The following is a 14,782-nucleotide window of genomic DNA, read 5'->3' on the forward strand; positions in this document are numbered from 1 at the left end:
ATGAAAGCATGGAATTTGCAGGCAAATGGATGGAACTAGAAAAAATCATCGTGAGGGAGGTAACCCAAACCCAGAAAGACAGTCATGGTATGTACTCACTCATAAGTGGATTCTAGATATAAAATAAAGGTCCATCAGACTACAAACCCCCCCCCCCCAAAATGACTGCCGCCAAGTGTGGTGACCTGAGTTCAATCCCTGGAACCCACATAGTGAAAAGAGAGAATGGATTGCCATGAGTTGACTTCTGACCACACACACACACACACACACACACACACACACACACACACACTCACAGCACAGGCACACACCCTCCCCCCAACACACAAAATAAACAATGGGTATTAAAAATTACTGAAAATTAAAAAGAAAAAGAAATCATATGGCCAATCTAAAGTAGGGAGCTTAAGTACCCTGTAGGTGCAGGGTGATGATGTGTCCGTCACAAGCTGGGTTTGTGTTCAATTATAACGCTATAGGCGGGGATTGGCAGCTGGCAGCTTCAGGGGAGGAGCTGCCACAACCTCCAGGAATACAGAACTGGACTTTTTGGTGATTTTTCTGAGAGGGCAGGGTTTGGAGAGGCAGGAAAGGGGCTTTCTCAGCTGGAAGTTCCAGCCAAACATCCTGACCTTCGTGGATATGGGTGCCGGCTCAAATCTGACTACTTCCTGTTGGCATGGGATGACATGGGGAGTCAGTGGGCTCCTGCTCAGCAGGAGGTATGGGTGAAGAAGCATTCAGTTAACTGCCATCCTGGAGACCTCAGGAGGAGACCTGGAGGAAGCAGAGAAGGCAAGTTGCTAGGAGAAAAAAAAAAAAAGATTATTAACACCAGCCCTATGAACCGGCTGGCCATAGGAAGAGTGAAGACTGCCAGTGAGAAGGGATGGGTGCGTGCCCTGGTTGTATTGATGAAGTTCTTCAATTTGTGAATTTGTGGAGTGACTCAGTGTTAGTTCCCACCAGGCCAGATTCCTTGACACAGGAGCAGCACTCTTTCTCAGTAACATGCAGATGTCTATAAAACAGCTGGAACAGATTTACACTTTGGTGTCATAGCAAAGGCTATGGCTTTGGGTTAAAAGGCATGAACATTTTTCTGATGTCTAGAGAGCTTGGTTTTAGCCCAGTGAAACACACCTTTAAGTCTGTACTTAGAAGACAATCAGAGGAAATTGAAAATCTTGAACTTATGACTGAATAGTAGATAGTTAGTGCTCTATGAGTTTATCAGAACTCCATTTATCAATGCTAAAACTTGGAACCTCTGAAATTCCAGTATAATCATAGCATAGAAAGGGGACAGAAATCTGAAACATTGTATATCTTAAATCATTTTTGTGTTCCTTTAGTGGAAGGTTATATCTGGAACCTGTTTATTCTTTACTGTTAAGTCTATGAACAAGGCAAACCTGTCTGCATTTTTAATAAGAAACTTAACTCATGAACTACCAAAGTAGTTTAGCCTTGGAGGGTTGGGCAGAGAGCTCTTAAACTGGCTATCAGTACCCTAGTCATCAAACACCATCAGATCTGAGAAGGATAAAGTTCACCTGAGTAAGCAGAAGTGAGGCAGCTTCTGAACTGATTACCTAGACAGCTACCCCAGTGTAGACAAATTTCTAAGTGGTCTTAATAAATAAAAAACACAGAACCAGAAATTTGGTTTAAAGCCTGAAAGAAAGATCAGAGGAATAGGACAAACCACGAGCTAACCTAACCTTACCAATTCCGCAGCTTCCAGAGAGCTTCTTCGTTTATATACCTTTTCTGTTCCTCTCATTGGCTCTCTTAGACCAGCTACATCACTTCCTTTGCTTGCCCAGCTCTGTCACTTGCTGTCTGTCTGTACAGACCTCCAGACCTTTATAGTTAACTAGTGCTAGAATCTAAGGCATGTGCCACCACGCCTGGCTCTGTTCCCAGTGTGGCCTTGAACTTGCATAGGTCCAGACAGATCCCTGCCTGTGAGTGATAGGATTAAAGGCGTGTGCTAACATTGCATGACTTTTGTTTACTATAGTGGCTCGCTTTTTCCTCTGATCCTCAGGTAAATTTTATTGGGAGACACAGTATATTGGGGGACACAATACATCACCACACCCCAGGTTCCTCTGTGGTCATTGGGGACAGAGGTCCTAGGGCAGTATCAGTCTTCAGCTGCCAGGCCCAGAAGATCTGACAGACTTTCCTGTGGAGTAGGAATTTGGGGAGACCAGCAAACCTTGTCTAGGCAAAGTGGGGCAATCAATTCCCTAGTGTCCTGCTTGTCCACAGACTGGAGAGGATCTTGGCAGCTGCTGAGGTTAAAGGCAGTTTTTTCTGCTCCGTGGCTGGCTTTGCTACATTTAAAGTAATCTCTAGGTGGAGGTTCTTCTGTGCCCATCCATCTTCTTTGGAGGAGGTAGGGGTGCTGCCAGGAGCTGGCATGTCTCTATCATGAAAAGGTTTTTTTTCCTTCACTAAACATTTTAAATGCCATATTCTCAGATCTCTGAAGCGTTTGGGGGTCATTATCTGTTAGGCATATCTAAACTAGACAAATGTTTGTTTTTAGTTACTTGTTTTAGTCTTAACTTTGAGAAGATATATAAGCTAAATATGAACATATCAAAGAAGTTAATCTTTTATGAGGTGACTTTCAGTAAACTTGTATGTCTTATAAGATTAGGGTTTTATAGCTTTATTCCTGTTAAGTTTAGCCTTAAATAACAATTTCTGAACTGAAACTCTTTTAATATCAAGGTGAGACTTTTAATTCATAAACACTACACCATTATTGAATGAAACAGTTGTATGCATGACTTAGTTCACCAAACTAGCTACAGCTTAACAATGTTAGTAAAAGCAAGAAGGTTAGATATACATTCCTAAATTGATCTTTGTTAGCCTCCATTTGTAGAAGGCAAAAACAAGTTTCAACAATTTAGTGTCTCTAAAATCAATACCAAGGGAATTACTCTTATGTTACAAAATCTGACTGCCAACAAGATATGTCCCTGTACATGAATGCATGGAGATGCAGCTAATTTAATACCTCAGTGAACTAGCATTGTTTTAAATCTTATCTTTCAAAAACCTTCGTTTTAGGACAAGAAAGGAGTTATCATACAGAAATCCATCCTAATCCTAAATATCCTGGAGACCTTTCAGATCAATATCAAGGAGGTGTCTCCTTGTTAGGCCCACTCCATGTGGTCACCTTTAATCAAGATGGTGAAGTCACATGACATCCCTCTTCTCCAGCTTTAGTTAAAATGGTGACCGCCCACAAGGCTGTACTAATTTAGATGGTGGCAAACCATGTGTTGTTTCTGACAGCAGTTCCAATTTGGAGTTACAAGTTTTTTTTTTTTTTTTTTAACGTATACAGTGTTCTGTGTTGCCTGCAGGCCAGAAGAGGGCACCAGATTTCATTATAGATGGTTGTGAGCCACCATGTGGTTGCTGGGAATTGAACTCAGGACCCCTGGAAGAGCAGTAAGTGCTCTTAACCGCTGAGCCATCTCTCCAACCCTGGAGTTACAAGTTTTAAGTCAACCTTTCGTTACAGATTTTTAACCATACCCAATTCCTTAGCTTTTTTTTTTTTAATTAAGGTAGAACAGCATAAAATAACTTTAATATTATTTCTATCCAAATGACATATGAACCTCTGTCATTACATCAGATTCAATGGCCAGAAAGCCCAGAGGCAGATTCTGAGCCCAGGCAGCTAGTGGCAATAGTAACAGCTGAGCTATCACCAAGACACATGGGACATGTAAACTCAGGCATCCAAGACCAGTCAGAAGCAAGCATGCAGTGGTCACATATATTTATACACCCAGCTGAGCCTGAAGTAATTCTGTGTGGCTCCACAAGAATATATACAGGCACAGATCCATTTATCCATACAAAATAGACAGAACTTTTCTAACAGTGAGACAAACAAAATTTTCCATGGGAAACAGACTTTGGTACAAATTATATAGATTTAAAACCATGCCTGATTAGCAACTTACAAATCCCGAAATAAGAGTTTACAGTATAGAGCAGCATGCAAGAAACCACAGGAATAAAAGATTTTTAAGAGTAAAGAATTAGAGCCTTAGAGGCAAGAGACTTTGGAAGTGTAGCAGGGTAAGTTTAGGTATATTTAAGGACCCTTTGTCTGTGGCAATAGCAGTTGTTAATGATTTGTGACCAACCAAAAGAGGATCTTACTGGTGGATGGGGTGTTGAGCGATTGGTGAGCCAGAGAGTGAGTCTGTTGCAGATGGCCTGGAGATAAGGGATAGTGTCCCAGTGAAGCTTAGACCCTGAGGGGAAAAGCAGGCATTAGGAGAGCCTATCTGAGTCATGACACCAAATGTAAGTATTACAGCTTGGATGGAAAGATATCCTGGCAGCTGGGAGCCAAGGAATACCACAAAGTCACACCACACAACAAACCTCATACAAGAGATTTATTGGGAGGGAAAATATCAGGAGGGTGGCTGCCTCTGCTTGGATGACAAACAGCAGCACACTGAACAGGATAGATATAGAATTTCTTGGGAAGGGGGTGGAACTTTCCAGAGTGGAGATTGGTGGGATTTCATGTCCAGAGATTGGGCTTTTTGCTCTGCAGGGTCGGGGGCAGAGTCCAGCAGTTAGGGCAGTCTGTGGGTGGAACCTGGCTGAGGTCCTCAGGGGAGGGGCCTGGCCACTCATGGCTTGAGGGGCTTACTGGGCGTCAACAGTGCAGTTCAGAGTTGTTTCTTAAATTAGGTGGTATAATCATAGGTGTTTTTATTTTTTATTTTTGGTTTTTTGAGACAGGGTTTCTCTGTGTAGCTTTGCTCCTTTCCTGGATCTCGCTCTGTAGACCAGGCTGGCCTCGAACTCACAACCTCTGCCTCCCGAGTGCTGGGATTAAAGGCGTGCACCACCACCGCCCGACTAGGTGTTTTATTTTTTATTTTTCTGTATATGTTCAACTTAAAACTCATGGAGTTATGGTTGAACTGGCAGTCCCTTGACAGTTCCTGTTCTTCATGCGTCACTCCCATGTACTGTGTTCATCACTCTTGGCTTTTCTCTGGGATAGAGGGAAATAGGTTTCTGCAAAAACAGCCATCCTGAAGCGTTGATAAAGCTTATGTGCAATTATTTTCCCTGCTCTGGAAACTGGGTGATTTCTCTCCAACATTCCCCAGAAACTCTAAAACAGTATCAGATAGAAAATCAATTCAAAACCGCAGAATGCTGTTTGGATTTATGATGTTGCAAAACAGAGCTGTGTTTTTTAGTTATCAAGATGCTGAAGATAGTCTTGTCTTAATTTCTACCCAGCTCCCAAAAGTTTCATTTTTCTTTCTTACTGATAGTGGGGTGTAGTCTTTCCTCTCCCTCAGTCACAAAGCTTTATTTCTGCTGTTTTCTGAAGAAAAACTCTTCCTTTGAGGCTGGAGAGATGGCTTAGCAGTTAAGAGCACTTCTTGTAGAGGACCTGGGTTTGGTTCCCAGAATTCATGCCAGGTAGCTCATAACAGCTAGTTCCAGTAAATCCCTCCGTAGGCATCTACATGAACATGGTACGTACATATAGACAATTAGGCACACACAGAAATATGTAAGTCTTTCTAAAAAGAAAAAAATAGGCTGGGCCTAAGGTATGGTGACACACACCTTCAACTTCAGCATTTGGGAGATAGAGGCAGCAGAATCTCTGCAAGGCTACCTAGAGAGACCCTGTCTCAAAAACAACCCAAACAACAACAACAACAACAACACAAAACCCCAAACCAAACCAATAATCAGAAAAAAAGAAAAAAGAAGAAAAAAGTGGGCTGAAGCGATGGTTTAGTGTATCCTGCTGCCAGTTGATGGTGTCCTTGATCCCAGCACTTGGGAGGCAGAGGCAGGTAGATGTCTGTGAGTTCAAGGCCAGCCTCATCTACAGAGTTCCAGGACAGGCTCCAAAGCTACACCGAGAAACCCTGTCTAGAAAAAAAAAAAAAAAAGAGTCTTCTGGGGAGCAAACAACTCTTTAAAACTTTAAAAATTTATTTATGTGTTTGGATGTTTTGCATACATACATGTCTGTGCACTATGTGCCTGCTGTGCCCAGAGGTATAAGATCCCCTGGGACTGAGGACTCGAGTTACTGACAGTTGTGAGCCATCACTTGGGTGCTGGGAATCAAACCTGGTCCTCATTTTTTTTTTTTTTTCTTCTTCGAGTCAGGGTCTCTCTGTGTAACCCTGGCTGTCCTGGAACTTTCTCTGTAGTTCAAGCTAGCCTCAAACTCAATGCCAGCCTCTGCCGGTGCTGGGATTAAAGGCATGCATCACCACCACCAGCTCTCGAACGTGGGTCCTCTTAGCCATGGAGACACCCCTGCAGCCCTCTCCTGGTTTTCCACCACAGCCTACAGGCTTCTGCGTGCCGTGTGTTTCCCAGAGAGTAAGATTATCGTGTTTGTCTAAAAGGACATACAGATCATGTGTTCTTTAAATCTATCCACAGTGAATATTTAATTTCTTCGATTTGATTTTAGCGTCCTGTGGGTGCTTGCGTGCTCGCGGAGGTCCTGCCGGCGAGTCCCAGTGATCCTCCTGTCTCCACCTCTCCTGTGCTGGTGTGCCTAACATCACTCTGGGCTTTTTACTGGGTAACCCAGGTCCTAGTCTTGAATTCCTGATCCTCCCGCCTCCACCTCCAGAAGCCAGGGTTACAGGCGCACGCCACCATGGCCGGAGTCTTTCAGGTTTTGAGGAACCCAGCCACCGACCGGGGCGCCTAGCTGTCCCTGCCTATTCTTATGCACGCTTCACAGGGCCGGACAGATTGGCCTTCTACTGCGATAGCCATGCTCTCCTCACGTGGGCCGCGATTGGCTGGAGGCTGCCTCTCCACCGGGACTTCCGGGGCGGGCCAGCGGCCGTGGCTTCCGGCGGCAGGCGCCGCGCTTGCGCTGCTCCGGACGGATGGCTGCCCCGCTGCTCCACACGAGCTTGCCGGGTGATGTGGCGGCTGCGGCCTCTGCCACGCTGGGCACGCCGCGGACTGGGTGAGATCCGAGCGGCCTCCGCCTGCGGGTCCGGGCCTCGAACCGGCTGAGAGCGCTCTGGCCGTGCTGAGGACTGAGGGGTGGGGGTGTGCTGAGGACTGAGGTCCGGGTGTGCTGAGGACTGAGGGGTGGGGGTGTGCTGAGGACTGAGGTCCGGGTGTGCTGAGGACTGAGGGGTGGGGGTGTGCTGAGGACTGAGGTCGGGGTGTGCTGAGGACTGAGGGGTGGGGGTGTGCTGAGGACTGAGGTCGGGGGGTGCTGAGGACTGAGGTCGGGGTGTGCTGAGGACTGAGGTCGGGGTGTGCTGAGGACTGAGGTCGGGGTGTGCTGAGGACTGAGGGGTGGGGGTGTGCTGAGGACTGAGGGTGGGGGTGCTGAGGACTGAGGGGTGGGGGTGTGCTGAGGACTGAGGTCGGGGTGTGCTGAGGACTGAGGTCGGGGTGCGCTGAGGACTGAGGTCGGGGTGTGCTGAGGACTGAGGGGTGGGGGTGCTGAGGACTGAGGGGTGGGGGGTGCTGAGGACTGAGGGGTGGGGGTGCTGAGGACTGAGGTCGGGGTGCTGAGGACTGAGGGGTCTGGGCGTGCCCACTCCTCGAGGAGCCTGGCCTTCCCTTGCGCTGCATTAGTCAGTCTTGTCTGTTCCACTCCCTCTTGGGACACCCTTTGGGACTTCGGGCTTGTCCTCTGGGTCTTTCTTCTTCCCTCTTTGGCCTAGATGTGGATGGCATTCCCTGGGTTTTGGATTTCCGGGTGAATGCTATCAATGGTAACAAATTGAATTCTAAAGGTTGTTTCTGCAGAAGTGAGCAGCAGACGCAGTTGAACTGTGTCTCATCTAAGCAGTCTTTTTCTTGTCCGACATTTAAAAATCCGTGTAAAAGGTTTGACCTTTAGATTTTGTATGATTCTCTGTTTAAGTGAGGCAAAACTCTGTAAAGCACTTAGCATAATATTGACAATCATTTATGAAGTGTGGGCTTGCTGTGTTAAGACACTGGGGACAGTAGCTTAACCAGAGACTAACGTTCTTGTACTCAGCAGAGCTGGAGGGGACAGCGATAAATGAATAAGATGATTTCAGGTATCAGTTAGTGCTATGGAGAACTACAACACTCCACAGGTCTGGTGAGAAAGCCTCTGATATTTGAGCTTCAACCTTGAATATATGTGGGAAGAGTGTTTCTAACAGAGTGAGTAACAAGTGAGTGGGAACCAGCTTGACAAGTTTGAGGAAGAAAGGACACCGTGCTTTTAACAAGTGCTTGTACCCTGAGATCAGAAAGTTAGGCAAGAATTCTTGGTTAAATGAGATCTTACAGGATTAATGAAGGAATTTGGAGTCTCTTTCATTTCTTTTCCTTCGCTTTCTCTTAAAAAATAAAAAATAAGTTTTGAGTTAAAAATCTCACTATGAAGTCTAAGTAGGCTCAGAACTCCTGGATTCTACCTTGGCCTCCCAAGTGCTGGTTTTTTGAGCAAGTGCTATTTCTCTATTAGGAGTTTGAGTTTGGATTCTTATTCTAAGTGCCACAAGAAGGCAGTTTTTCTGAGTGAAGAATGGGTTGGTAGGAGTAAGATTGGAAACAGGGATGCCATTTAATAAACTTTAGCCTCATCACATAAAATGATGCTGGTACAGTAATGTTCACTGTTATTCTCTGTCATGAATTTAATAACTGGTACTCCTGGTTCTTCAGGCTTTCGGATATGCTTGCATTAGACAGTGATTTCTTCAATTCTCCCCCAAGAAAAACTGTTCGGTTTGGTGGAACTGTGACAGAAGTCTTACTGAAATACAAAAAGGTATGAGGAGATACTGTGTGGGGTTGACTTGGTTAGTCAGAATACAGTAGGTCTTACACTGAAGAACAGATTATCAAGACCCTGGGTTCATCCTGAGTGCCTTCCTGACCCCCCAAAAAACCACAAACACAGGGAACATAGTAAAATGAACTTTAGCGTGTGTGTGTGTGTGTGTGTGTGTGTGTGTGTGTGTGTGTGTGTGTGTGTGTGTTTGTGTGTGTTTAGGGCTCTCAGTGGTGGAGAGTGGTCTGGGACCTTGCTCTCACCAGGAAAACACTTCCCCAGTTGAACTCCTTTAATAGCCTAAAAATAATTTTTACTCTGGACTTGGTGAGCACTTGGAGGCAGAGGTAGATGGGTATTTATGAATTTGAGGCCCTCCAGGGCTACACAGCCTCTGTCTAAAACAGTGGTTCTCAACCTTCCTAATGCTGTGACCCCTTAATACAATTCCTCATGTTGTAGTGATCCCCAACCACAAAATTATTTTCTTTGCTACTTCATAACTGTAATTTTGCTACTGTTAAGAATAATAATGTATCTGTTTTCTGAGGATCTTAGGTGACCCCTGTGAAAAGGTCATTTGGTCCCTGACGGGGCTGTGATCCATAGGTTGAGAATTGCTGGTCTAAAAAGATGGGGGAATGGAGGGAGGGAAATATTTTTAGATATCGTATTGAAATAGAACATTTAGTGATATGCACGATATTGTAAGTTTAAAAGTATTCAAAATGATTTTGCTGAGGTTTTATGTCTTAGAGTGCTGTATATAGTACATTTTGAAAACTTTAACAAGTACTAAAGTTAAAATTAAAATAGAACAATTTTTGTTTGTTTACTTATTTTTTTTTAAATTATTTATTTGTATTTTATGTACATTGGTGTTTTGCCTGCATGTTTGTCAGTGTGAGGGTGTTGGATCCCCTGGAACAGGAGTTATATATAGACAGTTGTGAGCTGCCATATGGGTGCTGGGAACTGAATCCAGGTCCTCTGGAAGAGCAGCCAGTGCTTTTAACTGCTGAACCATTTCTCCAGTTCCTACTTTTTTTTTTTTTTTTTTTTTTTTTTGAGACAGTCTTGCTGTGTAGGTCTGGCTGATATCTAACTCCAGTCTTCTTGCCTCAAGCCTGGAATTACATAATCCCATTACATAATTTTTTTATCCCTTTGAGACTGGGTCTTACTGTATAGCTCTGGTTGGCTCAGAACTGCTTTGTATACATAGCTGGCCTTGAACTCACAGAGATCCACCTGCCTCTGTCTCTGCCTTCTTACTGTGCCTGGCTCACTAAACCATTTTATCTCTTAAGGAGTCACCTAAGCTTTACTTTAGAAGAGAATAAACTAGAGATCTTTGGTTTTATGTTGGCTAAGTGGTTCCTCTAGAACCACTGTCTCATCACTAAAGATAAAACATAAATGATTGTGTCTTATAATTCCCACTTATGCATATGAATAGATGTTATCTTAATTCTTGCTGACATATCATCACAATGTTTTTTTTTAATCTCGTACTTACAGAATTCTCGTTAGTATCTGCTGTAGTCTTCAAGTTGTCTGCACCATGGTGTAGCCATTAACTCTCCCTTGTCCTAGCCTTCTGACTCAGCAAGTTCCTTGTTCTCTGGTTGTTCTTCTTTCCAGTATTAGGGATTGAACCTAGGATAAGCCCTCCACCCCTGAGCTGGAGCTGCAGCCCTTGTGTTTTCACTTTTTATAGTTGAGATGGGGTTGCCCAGTCAGGTGGCCTTGATCTTGTTTTCTGAATAGTTGGGATTATGGGTATATAAAACGACCAGAACTGCCTTAAATAAGAATTCTTAGAAGTTGTATAGTCCTTACTTTATTATTGTGAGTGATGTGTAGAAGTTCCACAGGTCCTTTTGCAATTTCATGAGATATCAAGGCATAATAAAAATTCTGTTGATATTTAAAGGAAACCATAGTACTTGTACTTTAATTTCTTCTCTTTGTTAAGGGTGAAACAAATGACTTAGAGTTGTTGAAGAACCAGCTCTCAGACCCTGATATAAAGGTAATTTAAAAAATTCTATTTTATTTATTACTTTTAATTGTGTATTTTGTACATTTGTTCACACCCATGCATGCTACAGCAAGTGTGAAGGCCAGGGGACAATTTGTAGGAGTTGGCTCTGTCTTTCTACCATGTGGGTTTCTGGGATTGACCTCAGGTTGTCATTTGTACCAGTGGTCCTGGTCTGTCCTCCGGAACTTGCTTTCTATGATCCCATCTTACTTAACTCAGTGTTTCTCAACCAGGAGTAGTCTTCCCCCTTAGCAGACATTTAACAAGGGCTGGAAACACTTGGTTGTCACAAGTAGGGGGAAGGGATACTCCTGTCATGTAGTGGTTGGATGATTGGGCTTCACCTGCTCTCTCTCCATACTTGGTGACTTATTAAAGGAGTGGGCTAGAGAGACAGCAGTTACGAGCACTTGGTGTTCTTTCAGGGGACTCAGATTCTATTCTCAGCACCTACATGGCAGCTAACAACCATCTGTAACTATTTCAGGGGATATAATACCCTCTTCAGGACTCTGCAGTCTCTCTTGCATGCACATATATACAGGCAAAACATTCATAACCATAAAATAAATCTTAAAAAAAGAAAGATCGAGGGCAGAACCAAGAAGACTCAATGAGTTGATATCCAGGCTGAAATACGGACTCTCCATTAGCTGTGAGTGTTCCTCTTCACAGTCTGCATACCCTCATTCCACCTGTCTTTACATTGAAGTCAACTTCTTACTGCTCTAATTACTTTGGCAAAAGTTACCAGTGATCATGTTTTTACCCCCAGTAATTTTTTGTTTTATTCTTCTTGTGAGACAGGGTCTCTCTACATAGCCTTGGTTGTTCTAGAATTCACTATGTAGACCAGGTGGCCTCAAATGAGAGAGATCCTTCTGTCTCTGCATACTGAATGCTGGGATTAAAAATGTGGCCACCATACCTGTCTTCCCCAGTAATTTCTCATGCTCATTTCAGTGACATTTGACAGCCTCATACCAACTCAGCAATTGACACTGTTGGCTACCCACTTAAAATCCCCTTTATTTTCTGTGATCTTTCTGTCATCTCATTACTTATCTATTCACTTTATTGGTAGGTTCTTTGTTTTGTATTTTTTTTTTTTTTTTTTTTTTTTTTTTTGAGCAGGGTTTCTCTGTGTAGTCCTGGCTGTCCTGGAACTTGCTCTGTAGACCTGGCTGGCCTCCAGCTCTCATATCCTCCTGCCTCTGCCTCCTGAGTACTGGGATTAAAGGCGTGTGCCACCACTGCCCAACCTTTTGATATGTTCTTAACTTTGGTATTGAGTGGGTTTTTCAAAGGTTTATTTCGTTTTATGTGTATGAGTATTCTGCCTACGTGTATGTGTGTTCAGTCTGTGTGTGCATGCCTGGTGCTGATGGAGATCAGAAGTTGTGAGCTGCCATGTGGGTGCTGGATACTGAATCCAGGCCCTTTGGAAGAGCAGTAATTGAGGGCTGCCTCTCTAGCCCTCAATTAAAAAAAAAATTTTACGCCGGGCGGTGGTGGCGCACGCCTTTAATCCTAGCACTCGGGAGGCAGAGCCAGGCGGATCTCTGTGAGTTCAAGGCCAGCCTGGGCTACCAAGTGAGCTCCAGGAAAGGCGCAAAGCTACACAGAGAAACCCTGTCTCGGAAAACCAAAAAAAAAAAAAAAAATTTTACATGTGTCTTAGTAACTCCTAAATGCATCTGTTGCTCCTGTTCCTGTGGACCCCAGACTTGCTTCCTAACTACCTATTCATTGTGTCTTCCAGAATTGTTAATGTGCCCCAATATGTCGAGTCAGAGCACACTTCTTTGCATCCTTCTGTATGCTAAACTAGTTTATTGCTTACCTGAGTTCTTGAGTTAGGGACTTTGTGGTCTTTCTGAACTTTCTCACCTTCTATATCTCTTCATTCATCCATGTTGGCGCGGGGAGGAAGAAAACTTTCATGTGTGACTTTGTTGGTGTTCTCAAATCTGAATTCTTCTAGTAACTCTTCTTTAGAGCCTGCTGTGCTGTCTTCTTCCTGCAAATGTACTCTGAACTGTTGACGCCTGACTCATCTCTCTCCACAGGACATGCCTAGTCATGTCATTCCCTACTTAAAACCTTCATGCCTGTAGAAGAATAGAAGTTAACTTTAGTACAGCTGGTGATATTATGTTTAGTCTTAAGAAACACTTCATTCCCTGAGTTTGCCACCTTCCGCCTGTATGTTTTTGGTTGTCTTTTCTTTGTGGCAAGAGGTCTTCCTTAACACTATTTGAACATTGGCTCTGACAACACTGCTTCCATCCCAAGGGTGAGTTCTTGCACTTGTACTTTAGTGCCCTCATCTGTAAAATGGAGATCAGTGTGGTACCCACTCTGTAGGGTGGTTCTAAGGAATAAATGAATTTACATATGATAAAGTCTTAGAACACTGTCTGGTACACAGTGAACGGCATATCTCTTCATTGTTACTGCTGTAATAGTCTACAAACTACTCAGTCTCAGATCCTGGTGAAGTGTCAGCTGCTTTGAGCTTTCTCTAAGCCCATGGTATTTTCTTCATTGGGTCCATTTCCCCAGACTTCAACAGATTATATACCCAGCGTACATGAACTCTGTGCCCTACCTGACCCTTCTTTGTTCCTCAGAGTTGTCTTTTGGCTTGCTCACTGTATATATGTTGGAGCTATATTGATTTACTTTCAGTTTTCTGAAAATGTGCTTTTTCTCTGTAAGAAATAATACCTTTTAAGAGCACCTGAAGTATTCAAGATTTTCCTGACCTTTACCTTCTTTTTGGATCCAAAGGGCTAGTTTCTTTGCGTTGCACTGTATTTTCTGTGAACAGGTTCTCACTCTTACTAACCTAGTGGTGAGGCTAGAAGTAGGAGCTTATACCCAGCCCTCAGCAGATCCTTTTTTAATTTTTAACTTTAAAAAATGCATTTAGCTGGGTGTGACGGTAGACACCTTTAGTCCCAGTACAGGGAGGCAAAGGCAGGTACCAGCAAATCTCTGTGAGTTTGGGGCCAGCCTGGTCTACATAGGGAGTTCCTGGACAGCTAGGGCACACACAAAGACCCAGTCTCAAAACAAACTAACAAAAAATTGCATATTTGTGTGCACGCGCATGCTAGCTCGTGTGCACACTGGATGTGAGATCCTCTAGAGGTAGAATTAGGGGCAGTTAAGAACCACTTGATGTGGACACTGGAAGTTGAACTTGGGTTTTCTGCAAGAACAATAATGAGCTCTTGACTGATGAACCATCTCTCCAGCCTCAGCCCCAATTTTTTGTATCATATAATAAATATTTTTGTGATTTTTTTTTTGTGGGCCTTGTGCATTGCTGACCCAGCACTTGTCTACTGATCTTCAGTCTCAGATCATCTGCAGACTCTTGGAACAGTAAAAACTATAGCAGTTGTGTCTGCTTGTTCAGAGTGCTGCACATAGTCTGTTCCTAATCAGGGCTCACCACTAAAGCAGCAGTCCCTGACTGTGTTCTTGCAGTTCTTATTTTTCCAGTGTTGGAGATTGAAAACTAGGATGTAAGCATGCTGGGAAAGGGCTCCACCACAACCCCACTCTTTGTGTTTTTGAGATAATCTTAGCTATGCAGTATAGTCTTGTCTCAAACTTGAGATTCTCCTCCCTCTACTTCTGAATGTTGGAGTTACAGGCAGGTTGCCGCTGTGCCTTGCAGCTGATTTGCTTTTAATTAATTAATAATAATAATTTAATTAATTAGTTTATTTTGTATTACATGAAATATATAGAATATACAAATTTATAGAGACAGAAAAGTTAGATGTTATCTCAAGATGGAGAAGAAAGGAATATAGAGCAATGATTTCCTAAGTATAGAATCTCTGTTTTGTGTGATAAAAAAGTCCCACAAA

At 43.5% G+C, this 14,782-nt stretch overlaps 1 protein-coding gene across 2 annotated transcripts in view; it reads left to right on the top strand.

Annotated features, from left to right (window-relative positions):
• Positions 1–6,913: 6,913 nt before the first annotated feature.
• Rrn3 (RRN3 homolog, RNA polymerase I transcription factor) overlaps positions 6,914–14,782 on the top strand; it is a 45,143-nt gene continuing 37,274 nt past the window's right edge. The window contains exons 1-3 of one of the 2 annotated variants that reach the window (XM_028858386.2): positions 6,914–7,042; positions 8,740–8,845; positions 10,827–10,883. In XM_028858386.2, the coding sequence (XP_028714219.1) occupies positions 6,960–7,042; positions 8,740–8,845; positions 10,827–10,883 (246 nt within the window). In that variant the 5' untranslated portion in view covers positions 6,914–6,959. The remainder of the gene's footprint in view (positions 7,043–8,739; positions 8,846–10,826; positions 10,884–14,782) is intronic. The other variant, XM_028858384.2, reaches the window with a different exon arrangement.

The sequence above is a fragment of the Peromyscus leucopus genome, chromosome 8b (assembly GCF_004664715.2).
Source record: "Peromyscus leucopus breed LL Stock chromosome 8b, UCI_PerLeu_2.1, whole genome shotgun sequence".
Classification (NCBI taxonomy): domain Eukaryota; kingdom Metazoa; phylum Chordata; class Mammalia; order Rodentia; family Cricetidae; genus Peromyscus; species Peromyscus leucopus.